The 14650-nt window shown below is 35.8% G+C and overlaps 1 protein-coding gene across 1 annotated transcript in view; it reads right to left on the reverse strand.

Annotated features, from left to right (window-relative positions):
• The window catches only part of PIK3C2G (phosphatidylinositol-4-phosphate 3-kinase catalytic subunit type 2 gamma), a 203409-nt gene that overhangs the window by 64541 nt on the left and 124218 nt on the right, over positions 1–14650 (reverse strand). The window contains exon 25 of the mRNA XM_058852977.1: positions 12280–12449. Coding sequence (XP_058708960.1) covers positions 12280–12449 — 170 coding nt within the window. The remainder of the gene's footprint in view (positions 1–12279; positions 12450–14650) is intronic.

The following is a 14650-nucleotide window of genomic DNA, read 5'->3' on the forward strand; positions in this document are numbered from 1 at the left end:
TGTAGGAATTTGATTTCTCCAATTCTATTTAAGGCCTTTTGCTATCAGAGCCTCTCCCACAAGGTAAACCCTGCAAGCCCTGAATGCTGAAGCTCCAGTAAAGAAGGTGGATGTTCACAAAGGAAACACTTTGAAATGTAAATTTAAAAAAAACCCCAAAAACTCACATAAAGCCAACTTAGAATATGGGAAACAAGATCCACTAGAAGGAACAACACAGCCATTTCTCAAAACAGCATTATAAAATAAAGTTTCAGTGGGAAGAGACACTTACTGTCTGAACAGAACATAAAGGATTCTGCAAAACCAATTGACAGGATGAATGCCTGTGCATGGATGTAAAATGTTCCTTCCTGTTTTCACAAACTCCTTTGGATAACAAAAAAACAGACGGGAAAATTCTCCAGCAAAATTAGAAGCAGCCAAGTCCAGTCACTGTCCACCATGAGAATTTACATCAGCAAATAGAGGCTGTTTCAGTCTCCAGGAGAAAAGTAACGTGTGCCCTGTTGTTGCCCCGTGCAAATGAACCTCACCCTGGTGCACAGGCTGAATTTCTCTATTTAAATCAGCACATCTTTAACAGGCAGCCTTTTCTGGGGCACATCACCAAGATCACATTCCATTCTGGCATTTATTCAGAAGATGAGCAGTGCATCCAGAGGCCTGGTAGCAACAGCCCTCACTTAGACCTCTGTTTATCACATAGATTGCTCACGTGATCTTATCTAAAATTACAAACATTAATTACTTCTTACCCCAAAACACCTTCAAGATCACAGCTGAGGCCTATAACACTTCATATGCATGAGATGTTTGATGACCAATGATTGCATTACAGACAATGGGAGCTAAAATCTGTATTTATACAACTTGCTGCCTCCATCAAACTAAAGAAATCCCTGGCATCAGCTAAAAAATACTGGGATGATGAAGTACTTTCAAGCAAAAGCCTTTTACCACATCTCTGTAGACCAAAAGCTTTTTTTATTTCTTATTTATGGTGTTCTAAAGAAATGTGGAATTGAAGCATTGTTGAATGACCTCTATTGTGTAATTATAATGTCTGGTACCATTATTTTTAGAAAAAAAAAAAAAAAGCCTCACTGAGAGAACTAATATGGCTTGAGATTGACCAAAGATGAACAGCCAATAAAACCCCCAAAATCATTCAAGCTACCTTATCACATCTTGAGTACTCTTTCCTTTCCTTTTTTCTTTTTCCCCCACTAAAGCCCTAGATGAGATTAATGAACCCTTTGGTTTTATAGTAGAAATCGGTCAAAAAGGAAATATTCCCATTTATGACAGAGTCTGGTTGAAGTCCTGGACTTTATTACTTTACTATGGCTGTGACAAAAGAGTTTACTCAAACCATTCAGCAAGAAACAAGGCTACTTTATGGTTGTTTTTGTTGTTTTTTTTTTTTTTTCTTTTAGAGATTTAAGATTTTCATGGGAATGCATTTTGCAGTTCCTCTGGAGATTATAAATGTTTGGATGATAAATCATGAGAGGGGAAAAAAAAAAAGAAAGGAAACCTCAAGGAAATGAAGAGATCAGGCAAAAATAAACTTGGTCTGGGGTGATGGGAACATCTACTGGGACTTCACTGTGGGCTAGAATAATGCTGCATTCCAAGAAAACCAGTCAGAGCATCAGGATTTGTTATGAAACACAAGATGTAAACTGATTAACAAAGCTTGTAAGGTCAACAGTGGTTTTAGTTTTTCCTGACTGAATCTCACGGTACAGAACATTTAAGAATGATACACAAACTTCTTTTTGTATTAAGTAGGAAAAACCTATGAGATAACCAACCACAAAATGACCTTTGCTCTGATCCAATCTAAGCTTCCCGACAGTGCACTTATGGAAAAGTCCAAGTCACACCCATTAATGCAGTGAGAGCAAATCTGTTGTAGTCCAAGTTTTCTTATGGACAATGTGTGAGAAACCACTCAGAACTCTTTGCAATTTTAAAATCAGCTGCTCAGCAGCAAAACCCCCCCCCATATATTCTCTGACTGCTTTAAAATCATTTTGTCTGAGTCAAGAGTGACTGATAATATTCAGCATGACCATGTGGAATTTAGATGTATCCAATAAAATAGGAAGTGCTTTTAGGGAGTGCTTGACTGCTGACATCCTTTGCAGCAAAAGCCAAAAGCTTATTGAAGAACACAAAATAAATGAACATGAGTGCTTATTTCTCTAAAGCCAAGTGAAAATATTTAATCACAGTAATCATAGACATTTGTAGACACAGTAAAAAGCCATAATCAATGGCACTCCTTTTATATATTAAATAATGAAACAGGGAACAACCACACAACACAATTTATCACCAGCAAACATAAAGAAATATGCCTGGGCCTCCATTTTTCTTCTTATCAGGACAAGATCATAAACATGCTTCTGGGATTCTCATTTAGACTACTCTCAAAGATTTTTATGGGAGAGTTCTTCTCTAACCTCCCTATCAAATTTCTGGTTTAGGATGCCCCCTCACAGCATTTTTTTCCCTAATGCCTAATCTAACTCTTGCTGTGCTTTCATCTTATTAATTCTTGCTCTTTCCTAAGGGAAGATGAAGATCCCATCTTCCTTCCAGCAGCCTCTAAAGTATTTGCAGACTATTACTAAGTCTTCCCTCAATCTTCTGTAGACAACTTCTTCCACCTTTTCTCACAAGTCCTGTATTTCAGATGTCTGATGATTTTAATTGCCTTTTTTTTTCCTGGACTCCTTGTAATTTCCCTGGGCTCCCTATCTCCATCTTTCTAACAGTAAAATGTTAAAAATATTCCAGGGGAAGTTTTCCTGGTGAAAACAAAAGGATTACTTCAAATTTCAAGCCCTTCCATCCAGTATCTTATCATCAACTCCTATTTGGCTGTGGTAAAATGGCAAGAAGGGCTCTCAGATCCCTTTCTAAAAACTGCTAATCCAAACTTTCACCACAACCAAAACCTTGTACAAAGGGCCTCTACCAAAAAATGAACAAACACATTCTCTATCCCATCAGACTGGTTGTTAATGAAAATTCTGAAGGATGCCACATATAAAGATGTTCCACTCAGTATTTATTAGCTCATACCCTGCCAAAACTTGAAAGATGTCACTAAACTGGAGAAAGTCACCAACATCATGGAGGGGCTGAGGAACAAGGACTTGTTTACCCAGGAGATGAAAGGTTTCCAAGAGGCCAAAGGGGATTTTCTTGTATCTACAGGAGGCTCTAAAACAGATGGATCCAGACAAGAATAAGAGAGAAAGCTGAACCAGCTGAAGTTCTGACTGGCCACAAGACAAAACCAAAACAACCCCCAAACCCTTCACTATGAGAAAAAGTAAATATTGAAACAGGTTGCCTTGGAAGATCATTCCTGGGAGGTTTTAAGATTCAGCTGGACACAGCCTTGGGTGAACTGGTCTGAATTCAGTTCTGACCTCATTCCCATAGCACAGAAAGATTTCTGAATGCCCTGAGCATCCTTGGCTTAAGTAAACTACATTTTATGGACAATTAAAACTTGGACCTAATAGTTTCTTTACCTACAATCTTATACTAAATGACCAGGCCTATACAAGGTTACATGGTTTTAACTCTATATTGTGCCATTTCTGCTGCTGTTTGAGGTATCTACTGCAAGAAAAGATTTCAAACTACAAATCTGAAGTCTCATTTCTGATTGAAGTTTTACCCACAGTATTTTTTACATTAATGTCTACCTTTAGAGGCAGAAACATTAAACTAGAAAGAATTTCCTGAATTCCTTAGGCAGATAGTTCTTAAACTATTATAGCCTTATTTATTCACTAATTCTTCTTTTATGTATATCAAGTTTGCTAATATCATTTTTTACTACCACAGCCTCACTATTAGCTCTTCAGTCAAATCCCTGTGTTGAACATACCCACTATTTTGGTCAGCCATAAAAGAAGAATTTCCCACATTGGACTGTCCTATTCTGAAAGATTTGTGTCTTCCTATCAGTAACTGAATTGATCTCATGGAGATTTAAGCATGTTTAATGGATATAGTGGAAAACAAACTGTTAACCCTCGCCTAAGCTAGGGGCTGATTCATCTGATTCTCTCTCATTCTGATTCATAATTCTGTTGTAAACTGAGTCACAGCAGCTATTCTTTTGTGCCCCTTTGCCTGTGCAAAGTGCAAGGGAGTGTTGGAGTCTGAGACACACAGTGCGTGCTCTTGTCTCTGATAACTGGCTCTAAAATCCAGAAAAACACTGAATTTCATATAACATGAAATTTATGGGCATGTTTTCATGGTGTTACATGAAAACAACTCTTAAAGTTAGATAGAAAAGCTAAAAGTGTGAGTGTGTAGATTAGAGAGTTTTCTTAAGTCACTGGGTGAAAAAGTTAAAGTTTAAACTAGTTTAGAGAGCAAGATTTAGAGTGTTGTCTCTTTCCTTCTTTCTTCTTCATTTTCTTCTTCTAGAGGTTTTTGAGTAGTAATAAGTGGTTGAATAAAAAAATGTCACAGTGCAGCCCACAAGGGATGGGTCATTGGGTCATTAAGAAAAATAATATACGTGTCTCTTGTTAATTATATAAAAATAAGTATAAAGATAAAATAATTGCATAGTTCAAGGCCATTTTGTGCCTTCAAAGCCAAAGTGAGCCAAAAGAGCAGGATGAATTGAACCTGAACAAAAAGTCTGGAAAGACTTGCCAAGTTTTGTGATGGAATCCTAATAAACATGAGAAACAAGATCCTGACGAGCTTTGGAGTTTTCTTCCTGACCCAGAGAACTGAGATAAACAGAACTCCAAAAGAGCTCAGCCCAGAGGGGACTGAGAAATCCACGTGTGAAGAGAAGTGCAGAAGAATGAAAAAAACAGATTAAAAAGTTTACAAGTGTGGCTTAACTAAAATCCCTCTGATTCAGGGCCAATGGAAGCTCGTGAGTGGGAAAATGACAGAGATTTGATCACACCTGGTCCTGAAGGATTGACAGTAACAGGGCTGCTGACAGCTGAGCTTAGACACGGTCACAGGTCCTAGGACAGACCCAGTTTTTGCACACAGGGACCCATCTGCAACCCTCCCATGGAGCAAGGAAATTGGCAAGGCTCGTAAAGAAACTTGTTGGAGGCACCTCTGGATGGATTTCACTCTGGCTGCAGTGCCCAGCCCCTGCTGCAATCTCCAGTTCTGCCACAATCTGAACACAGAATTTATTCTTTAATGTCACAGAATTTCAACCATTCCGTGCAGTTAGCTGGTGGCATACTTCAGAAGATCCCTAAAAAGACGCTCCTTGAAAGGAGATCTGCTCTGCTTTAGGAACATATTTGTCTTGATTAGCTGCAGATGTTGTCCTGTTGCAAACATTGGTTAGGAAGCACCCCTGGCACCAGCTAAGGCCCCTCTTGAGCTGAGCTGGGCTCTCCTGCTCCGACAGACACAGACAGAGCAGCCTGCACTCAGCCACCAGCAGCCAGACTGCAAAACAACACCCAGCTGGAGTCCAATCCTTTCTGCACTTCACCTTCAATATTTGACACTGCTCAGTGCAGCATTCCCCATGCCTTACACAATTTTCTAAGACTATCAAATTTTCTGTGTTTGTTAAGAGTTTATTACTGGCCCTATTGATAAACCACTTGAGAGTTAATTCACAAGGAGATTGGAGCAATTCCTCTTGTTAACAGAGATTGCTGGACAATTGCTTTTTTGTGTCTTGACTGGCCCTCAGCAGTGAAGAAGACTTTAAAACTGAGACCTGAAAGGTGCCTTAAAAGAAGCCAAACAAGGAGGATTATATGCCCTACCCATGGAATATTCAGCTAACAGGCCTTTTCAGTATGAGATGGATATTTAGAAAACACATTAATAGATGGTTGCAGGGCATTTGTATATCACCAGGCAAAATATAGAAATAAACCAGTGATGAAGAAATTGAATTGCAAAGAAATTCCTCGGGGCAGGGGATGAAATCCTACATGAATTAAATACATCAGTATGCTTTCCAGCTAAGGATGAAGGACAAAGGCGTGGTGTACAGAACAAGAAAAAGAAAAAAAAAAAAAAGAAAAAAAAAAAAAAAGAAGACCAAGAAACAGAGATTAATTTAAAAGTGCTTGATGTATACTTGACTGTGTGTGAGAACAGCTTCCCCTGAATATAAATGTACATTTGAGTGCATGTGAGAACAGCTCCCTCGAACATAAAAAAGTGTAGAAAGCTTTCAGAGAAAGGGGTGATACAATGCAATGTTTCTGATGGGAGCAGGGAGGAGAAAATGCACATCTCTATAAGCAGTTATACTTTGAAAAGGATAACAAATAAAACTGTAATCAAAATGGACAGTGGCCATGATGTCTTCTCCCCCTTTTCTTTCTGGTTCATTGTTAAATTTCTCATCTCTAGATCCATGTCCTACAAAAAATCACAGGGTGGCTAACAGAACGAGGAGGGAAGAGGAGAGAGGAGGGGAATTTGATAGGAAATCCCTTAAATACCTCATGTGCAGCCAATCTCCCAAAGCAGAGGGAATTCTGCTGATGGCTCTGGAAGCATCAAGCAGCTTCTCCAGCCCACATGGTTAACAGGAACAGCTGATAACTTCTTCAGGAAAGTGAAGATAGGAAAGCAGTTTATGCCACCCTTGGAGTGAAGGAAAAGCCAAGAAGGATTCTGAGAGTTGCAGCAGACAAGAACTGGTTTCCAGGAAACTCAACCCAACAAGAGGAACAAAGCTCTTGCATGAACAGAACTGGATACTGTATGGAAAAAAACAGTGCCTCTCTTAATTGTCTGAGTACTTGGAAAAGGATAACCAAAAACAATGGAGATTCTGAAGTGGGCAGTGAATATAATTTACTTTGATTACAAAGCATTTCAGTTGAAGTTCCCCCACAAGAGTCTCTTACTGAAAAAAACCCAACAAACCAAAAAACCAAACCAAACCAAACCATGCAAAAAAAAGGGAAAAAATATAGAAACAACAATGGAAAAGGGCAAACTACGATCCAGGCTCAATAATTAGAGAAAGCACCAGGCTAGGAAGAATAAACCCCTATCCCTCAGGGCAGACAGAAGTGTACCTGAACCCCCTGAGTGCAGTTTGTGCTGTTCATGTGTTCTCAGACTCAACTTGTGCTTTTGCTGCTCAATTTGGGACAGCTAGAGGCACTTGAATTTCTAAAGTGATGGACTTCCCTGATAAATACAAGCCCCTTTAGGCCTTGACACCTTGGAGATGACGCTGTTTCACATACAGATCTTCATGCATATTTCCATTCTTTATGTGTATGGAAGTCTTTAAACATCTGTATAATCTTATTAAGATCATTTGGGCTACTTAAGGTGCTTTAAGTCATGAAATTAAATCTTTCCAGGGTTGCAGTCAGAGATTTTTGGAGGGTGACATAACAGGAATTGCTGAAAGTGAATAGTGGCAAAGAATTAGGAGCTACCATTTCACAGAAACTAATAAACCCAGACACATCATGCCAGGAAAATAAACTGCAGAGAATAAATTAATAATGAGACTTACTGAAAATTCCTACTGAAATCCTTCAGCATCTAATACAGGCATGAGTTTTTGTGCATAAATTTAGAAAACAAAAAGTGATTATGCTTCTAAGTTTTTATTTTCAAGTTTTAGACTTTATGAATGCTCTAAATAAAATTTTTAAAAGGTAAAAAGAAAAAAGTAAAATGTATTATTCTCAAATTCTTCCTTCTTCCCCATTTTATCTTTTTTTAGGAAAAAAGAGAACAAAAGTAGATACAATACAATCAAAAATGCAGATAAAACTTATTTTTCCATGCCCATAAGCCAACATTTCTCTTTTAGAAAGAAATATCTGAATTTTCTTTTTTAAAAATCAACACTTCTAGTGAGACATTAACACACATTTTAGGTTATTAACACTAAAGATGAAATGTATTACTTTCAAAATAGAAAGAGGCACTTCTATATTTCTCTGTACTTAGATGTTCTGAAGTACTTCTCAGTATAATAAAAGCAACCTAAGAAAAAAGTGTGGGAAACATAATTTTCCCATATTTTTGAAACTTCCCTATTAACTAGAATTTCCCAAAGGAATAGTTAGGCTGTCTCTAGTAATTAACTTTGTAGAAGAAAACCAGCTTAGCAGATTTAAATTCTGGGAAAACCATGCCAAGAGCCAGGATTAGTTTGGCAAAGAGACAAGAGGGTCTCTGTGATTCAGATCAGGGAAAAGAAAAGGCCAGTGAGTGCTGGAGGTAATCAGGATGACTGGATGTTTAAAGAGAAAAAATGGACACTGATGTTATCAAAAGGTGGATTTACAGTGTGCCATGAGCACTTCGTGTCTTGCCACCAAGTCTCACACTTCTCCTCACTGAAAAATGATAAATGACAGCGCTGGAAGTGGCTGGTAGTGGGGAGGATGTGATTGACTGCTGAATTTTGGATTAGTTCAGTCAGCACAGGATTTAAATAAATCTCTTGCTGCTTAATTCGCCAAGGAAGGAATGTTCAAAGGGAGCTGGTCAGAACTGAAAGGAAGTAAACAAAGGCAAGCAAAGCATGGCAGGTAAAACCATGAGCCAGAATCCTTCTTCCAGATCACCTGGTGACTGAATCAGATGATTCAGACTTGGATGATTATCTGGATATGTTATATCATATTATATTATACATTATACATTATACATTATAATTATATATTATAATATATATTAAATATTATGTATTATATGTTATATGTTAGATATGATATAATATATAATATTATATTCTATATTCTATATTCTATATTCTATATTCTATAGTCGATATTCTATATAGTCTATATTCTATATGCTATATTATGTTATATGTTATATATTGTATATTATATACTATATATTATACATTATATATGATATATGATATATGATATGCGATGTATAATATATAATATATAATATACATTATATAACATACATTATATAATGTATAATGTATAATATATCATATATATAATATATATAATATGTAATATGTAATATATAATATATAATATATAATATATAATATGTAATATATAATATATAATATAATATAATATAATATAATATAATATAATATAATATAATATAATATAATATACAATATAAAATATATAATATATAATATATAACATATAACATATAGTATATAGTATATAGTACATTATATGGCTATTATCTGGATAATATTACACCTATTTACCTGTGAGTGGGTCTGAGATGATTGCCACAGGACACTCAACAGATGAAGAATAAGGCAGATACGTGAAGAAATTAAACAAGAGTTATTTCTTCCTACAGTTTGAAGTGTACCTGCAGATTTGCCTGTTTTTGGGGGAATGTAGGGTCAAAAGTGGAGGCTGGGTTAGAGAATGAAAGGCATTTTATTACTGCTAGCAAAAGGTGTCATTCAGTGTGATTAAAAAAAAAAAAAAATAGAAAGAGAAGATAATGAAATCTCACGGTTCAGTAGGAAAGTTCCCTATGGGTCTTTGGGAATAATTCTCCTGCCAAGCTCTCTGTTATGCTATTGGTCAGATAGGTCATAAATCTCCCTGCAATACTTCTGAAATATTAGCTCCAGATCCAAGGAAAGATGTGTTATTATTACTATTTAAAGTATTTACTGCATTGTGAAGGCACATGTAGAAAGAAAGTTCCTGATTCCTCTTCCCTCTCGTATCAGGAAGAACTGATTTTTGACTTGGAATCGAAACTGAGCAGATTTATTGGGTATCATTTAAAGATGAGGGCAGGAATTAGAAAAGTTTACTAATCCCCTTTTTATGGTATTCACAATCAGGAATGCAAATGTGAGTTTGACTGGATGAATGATGTCAGCTTACAGGTTCTCTGTAGGCTCATTCTGGATGTGCCAGGAGGAGCTGCTGCTCGTGTGTGTGAGCCCCTGAGCTGCCAAAGCTCTCCTTGCACTTCACCTCCATCAGGAGAAGGATTCCACATGCAGGATGCTGCAGAGGACCCACCCTCAGGGAGTTCCACGAGGAATCAGATTTTGGTAAGGGCAAAAAGAGAGAGCAGGAAATGGACAGCTGTGGCAAGCAGCTTGCCAAGTTCTGTAAGGAATGATTTACACGCTTCAGGCAGGGACTCCTTGCCTGTAACCCTTCATTGATCTGCACAGATTTCATTTTACACTCACACACAAAAAAGGTTTGTATGATGTGTGTAAATCCCAAGTGCAGGGCTTTGCATCTGATGCTTTGCTTTCTTTAAAGCTCCTATAGAACCCCAGAATGTATGTAGAATATCTGTCTACCAGAATATCTATCTACAATACCCCCCAAAGGGTCAGCACTAATAATTCTTAGGTTTGGCAGCATTGTGCTGCTGTTTTTTCAATATTATTTTAGAGTATGATATTCTGGGAGCAAAAAAACCCTCAAATAAAAATCTAATAAGAACTCAAATAAAAGTAGAATAGCAGGGCTGCTAAAGAAACCAGAGGCCAAACCTCTTTCAGGACTTGCCTTGTGGGAATGAGTAGATACAACCAGCACCGAGAGCTCCAAATTTTGAGAGAACCTGAAGTTTGTGACGTGTCAAAATGTGATATCCCTGTGTTCCAAATAATGTGTTACATTTCAAGATGGTGCATACAACTCATAAGGACAATGGTCATTAATACTGTATAACTAAAATATTAATACAGAACAATACAATTCATAAAATATTAATGTGTTCTGTTGCATGTGGGCTTGAGGGAAACAGTGATTATCCCATGGTGTTTGCAGAGTGCTCTTAAGTGGGAGACCCAATTTTCCTAAGGAATCATGAGGGCAGTCCATGAATGGAGATCCTAAATATATGACTTTATTCTGTAGTTTAAAAGCAGCACACTGCATTGAGAAATGGGAAAATAGGCTGATGTTTGTGGAAGTGACTCTATTTTCAAGTTTTCATAGACTTAATAAAAGGTGTAGCATAACTGAGCTGTAAAACAGTAATATTAGTATCTATTTTTTATTACTGCTCTTACATCTTTTAAATTTGGTTGTTGTGCCCCCTCTTATATTTGCTTCATCCTGTTGTTCACTCAGCTAGGTAATTTCTTGTTCATGAAAAATTACTACTCAAGGAAATTCCTGCCAGGTTCCAACAGGAGTTTTGTTGTAGAGAAGGATGCAGCACTTGACAAGGAGTGTGCCTGAGTATGTTTTTATTGCTCTCTTCTGCTTTATTCTCTCCACAGTAAATAAGGAGGATTAAGGGTGCATATCTTGAATGATGGATGATAATTCTAAGCACTGCAACTAAATCTTTTCACTGCCTGAATTAGAAGTACTTATTATCCTCATCAGCTTCCCTCATATCAATACCCCCATGCTGTTGTGTCTGTCTAACACACTGAGACAGTCTAGAGCAGGCAAAGGCCAGCTTAACAAAAACAAAAAAGAAAAAAAAAGGAAAAAAAAAAAAAGAAGAAAATTAGCTCAAACTTAATTCTGACAATTGATCTGGAACTTTTTAGAAAACATGGATGAAAGACATACACACGCTACTCATCTTGTCACTTAAGGGGAACATCCATCCATTCTTTACCCTGCTAAAACAGGGTAAAGAAACTTAAAACAGCTCCTTTGTGTTCTGGACATGCTGGCATTATCCTATCCTTATCCCACTTCAATTCATTCCTTCCTAACATGTCCACAGTAGGAGCTTGGATACATGATCACACTATTTCTCCTTAGCATGACACAGGTACATCACACCTACAAAGGTAATCAGATATTTGCAGAGCAACCCCTGAGCTCGGTGTGGTTTGATGTGGAACTTCAAAAGATAATGAAAAAGTTTGCAAATTTACCCACATAGTTTAATTATTCTCCATGTCTATTTGGAAAATTTGGTTCCTTCTCTGAATATGGGAAGAAAGTTGTCAATTAGACAGATAAAAAGATATGGATCCATTTTAGGAACCCTCCTCAGCTGGGGAAAAAAAAAAAAGCAATGGACATCAGAATTCTTCTATTCTGGTCACTACTGAACTACATCACTCAAATTCCTGAGCAAACAAGGATTCACATTTTTCATTTACGCTGGAAAGGGATCTCCAACATCTTTTAATCCTTTTTCAGTCATTCCTACACTTTTCACAAGTTTCAAATATGTTGTTTTAGAAAATACAGGAAGAAGAAGAAAAAAGAAAGCGTAATCTTGCTTGGTTTTTTTTTTTAAGGGAGTTGAAATTTCAGACCACTGCTTTGAAGTTAACTGTGTGTTATTATAGATACCAACCTTCTTATGCTTCCAAACATCTGTGCATGACCCAAAAATCTTCCAAAATCTATGTGGAACATGTGTCCAGATTTTGTCAGCATTATGTTGTCACTGTGTCGATCACAGACTCCCAGGATGAAGGTAACAACACACCAACCAGCACAGGAATAAAAGAAATTCCTTATGGCCTAGTGAGTAAAAAAAAAGCTCTCACATGAAATATCCAGATATATTTTTATATATAGTATATATATATATTATAATTAAATAATTAATATAGAACAATATATTATATATTAATAGATATTAATATATTAATTATATTTTATATATAATCTATATCTATATCTATATCTATATCTATATATAATCTATATCTATCTATATCTATCTATATATATAATTTTTTTTAAATGTAATTTTACATATGCTATGTGTGTTGGCAAAATTAAATTTTGCCAGGTTAAAATTTTACCAGGCAGTTTTGAAAAGAGATTCATGAGACAGGTCTGAGTAGGAATGGTACAGAGATGGCACTCAAACACTTCAAAGCTACAACACAAGAACAATTTTACGCATGAGGTTTTACTCTTGTGTTCTGAAGATACCTGGAAGTCTACAGAAAACTTTAAGGTGAAAGATGCTTAAGGAAAAAAAAGCTTCTTGGCAGGAAGGCATTTTCTGTTCAGTGTTCTGCAGGTAAATTGCAAAAACAACTGTAAGGGAATTATTTGGAAATGCACAGATTTAACCATTTGCTTTGTAAAAAGGATTTTGGCTCTTTTACATCCACTGCATTGTTCTATATCTATGTGGGTTTTATTTTTTGTTTTCTTAAATTCAGCCCATGTCCCATGAATTTAAATTGCAATGTATAGAGTGTAATAAGTAATAAAAATAAATAAAATATAAAATATATAATATAAAGATATAATATAAAATATAAACATATAAACATACAATATATAATAAAATTATTTATAATATATAATAATATATATTATATATTAAATATATAAATATAAAATATATAAATATATAAAAATATATAAAATTTTTAAAAATTATAAAATATAAAAAATATAAAAAGAAACCCCAAACCATCCTAATCTGGATCTTAATTTTTTTGGAGAAAAACCTACATTGGCCGAGGCAAATGATTATTTAGGCTTTCAGGAATTCCCTGTAAATGCAAAGTGCCACCTGCAATGGTGAGACTTAGGCCACAGCTCAAGAGTTGGCTGAATTTATGTCTAACTGTGCTACTTACTCACTTTGATGACCTTGGATAAAACACTTAAGCTTTCTGTGATTTTGTTCACCCAGCTGTAAAATGAGGATATTAAAGCTTGCTCTGCACCAGTTTTCTGAGCACCTTAAATCTAGTACTGTACGAGTAAAAAATGATGGAGGAGTAAAAAAAGATGAAGGTTCATTCACAAGCAGGCACAAAGGGAATGCATTGTAGTAATTTTATGCATATCCTATGTAATCAGATCTGACTGCATTTTATATACTTAAAAAATGGGAAGAAATTGGGTATGAATTTGTTTTAGCATATTCCACATTAATGGTATTCTTTACAAACAGCAGCAGCAGAAAGAAATCACGTTTTCAATCAATAACTAGCAGCACCTCACTTTTGAATTGAAATGTTGTCTGCACTCCTACCATAAAGCTGTAAACAGACTAACTTGTAAAAAAAATACCCATTCTACATAGATTGTTCCTGTTTAATGGAATCAAATGATATATGAGGAATTCAAGCATTCATAGACAAAATGTGGATAAGAAAATGACTATGGAATAATTACAAAATTAGTAAAGTTTACCAAGCATATGTATAATACATCTACTAACAAACTGCTATAAAAGCATTTCATTCTCAGAGTGCTAAATACTCAAAGTGCTCCTTTAAATTTAAAATTTTGCTCACTAATTTATTGTTTGCACAGGAAAAGGATTATAAAAATTGTCTCAGAAACACAAAAAAATATTTTTTTTTTAGGGGCTCACCCTATAAGGAATTAATAGAAAGATTTCCTTTGCTCCTATAGATAAAATTTCCAATTGTTTGGCTCGTGCAGAACAAGTAGTCTCATAAAATCAGATGCTTTACATGGGGTCCCATGAGAACACGTGATATGAAAAGCATGATCTTCTGTACTTTGTATTTTGACTATGACTGGGTGGTTTTGATAAAGCAGCTTTCTGAAACTCTAGGTATTGGCATGGTTGTTCCTAAATACAGGAAATCTGTCAAGACTTTATGTGGTTCATATAAAATAAAGAATTTAAAGAGCTGACCTAAAACCGAATTTTTTCCTGAGTTCAAGATGATTTCTATTTCAATTTCTCTTCCCTTTCTACTAAATTTCAAAACATCTCC

Source organism: Poecile atricapillus, chromosome 18 (genome assembly GCF_030490865.1).
Source record: "Poecile atricapillus isolate bPoeAtr1 chromosome 18, bPoeAtr1.hap1, whole genome shotgun sequence".
Classification (NCBI taxonomy): Eukaryota; Metazoa; Chordata; class Aves; order Passeriformes; family Paridae; genus Poecile; species Poecile atricapillus.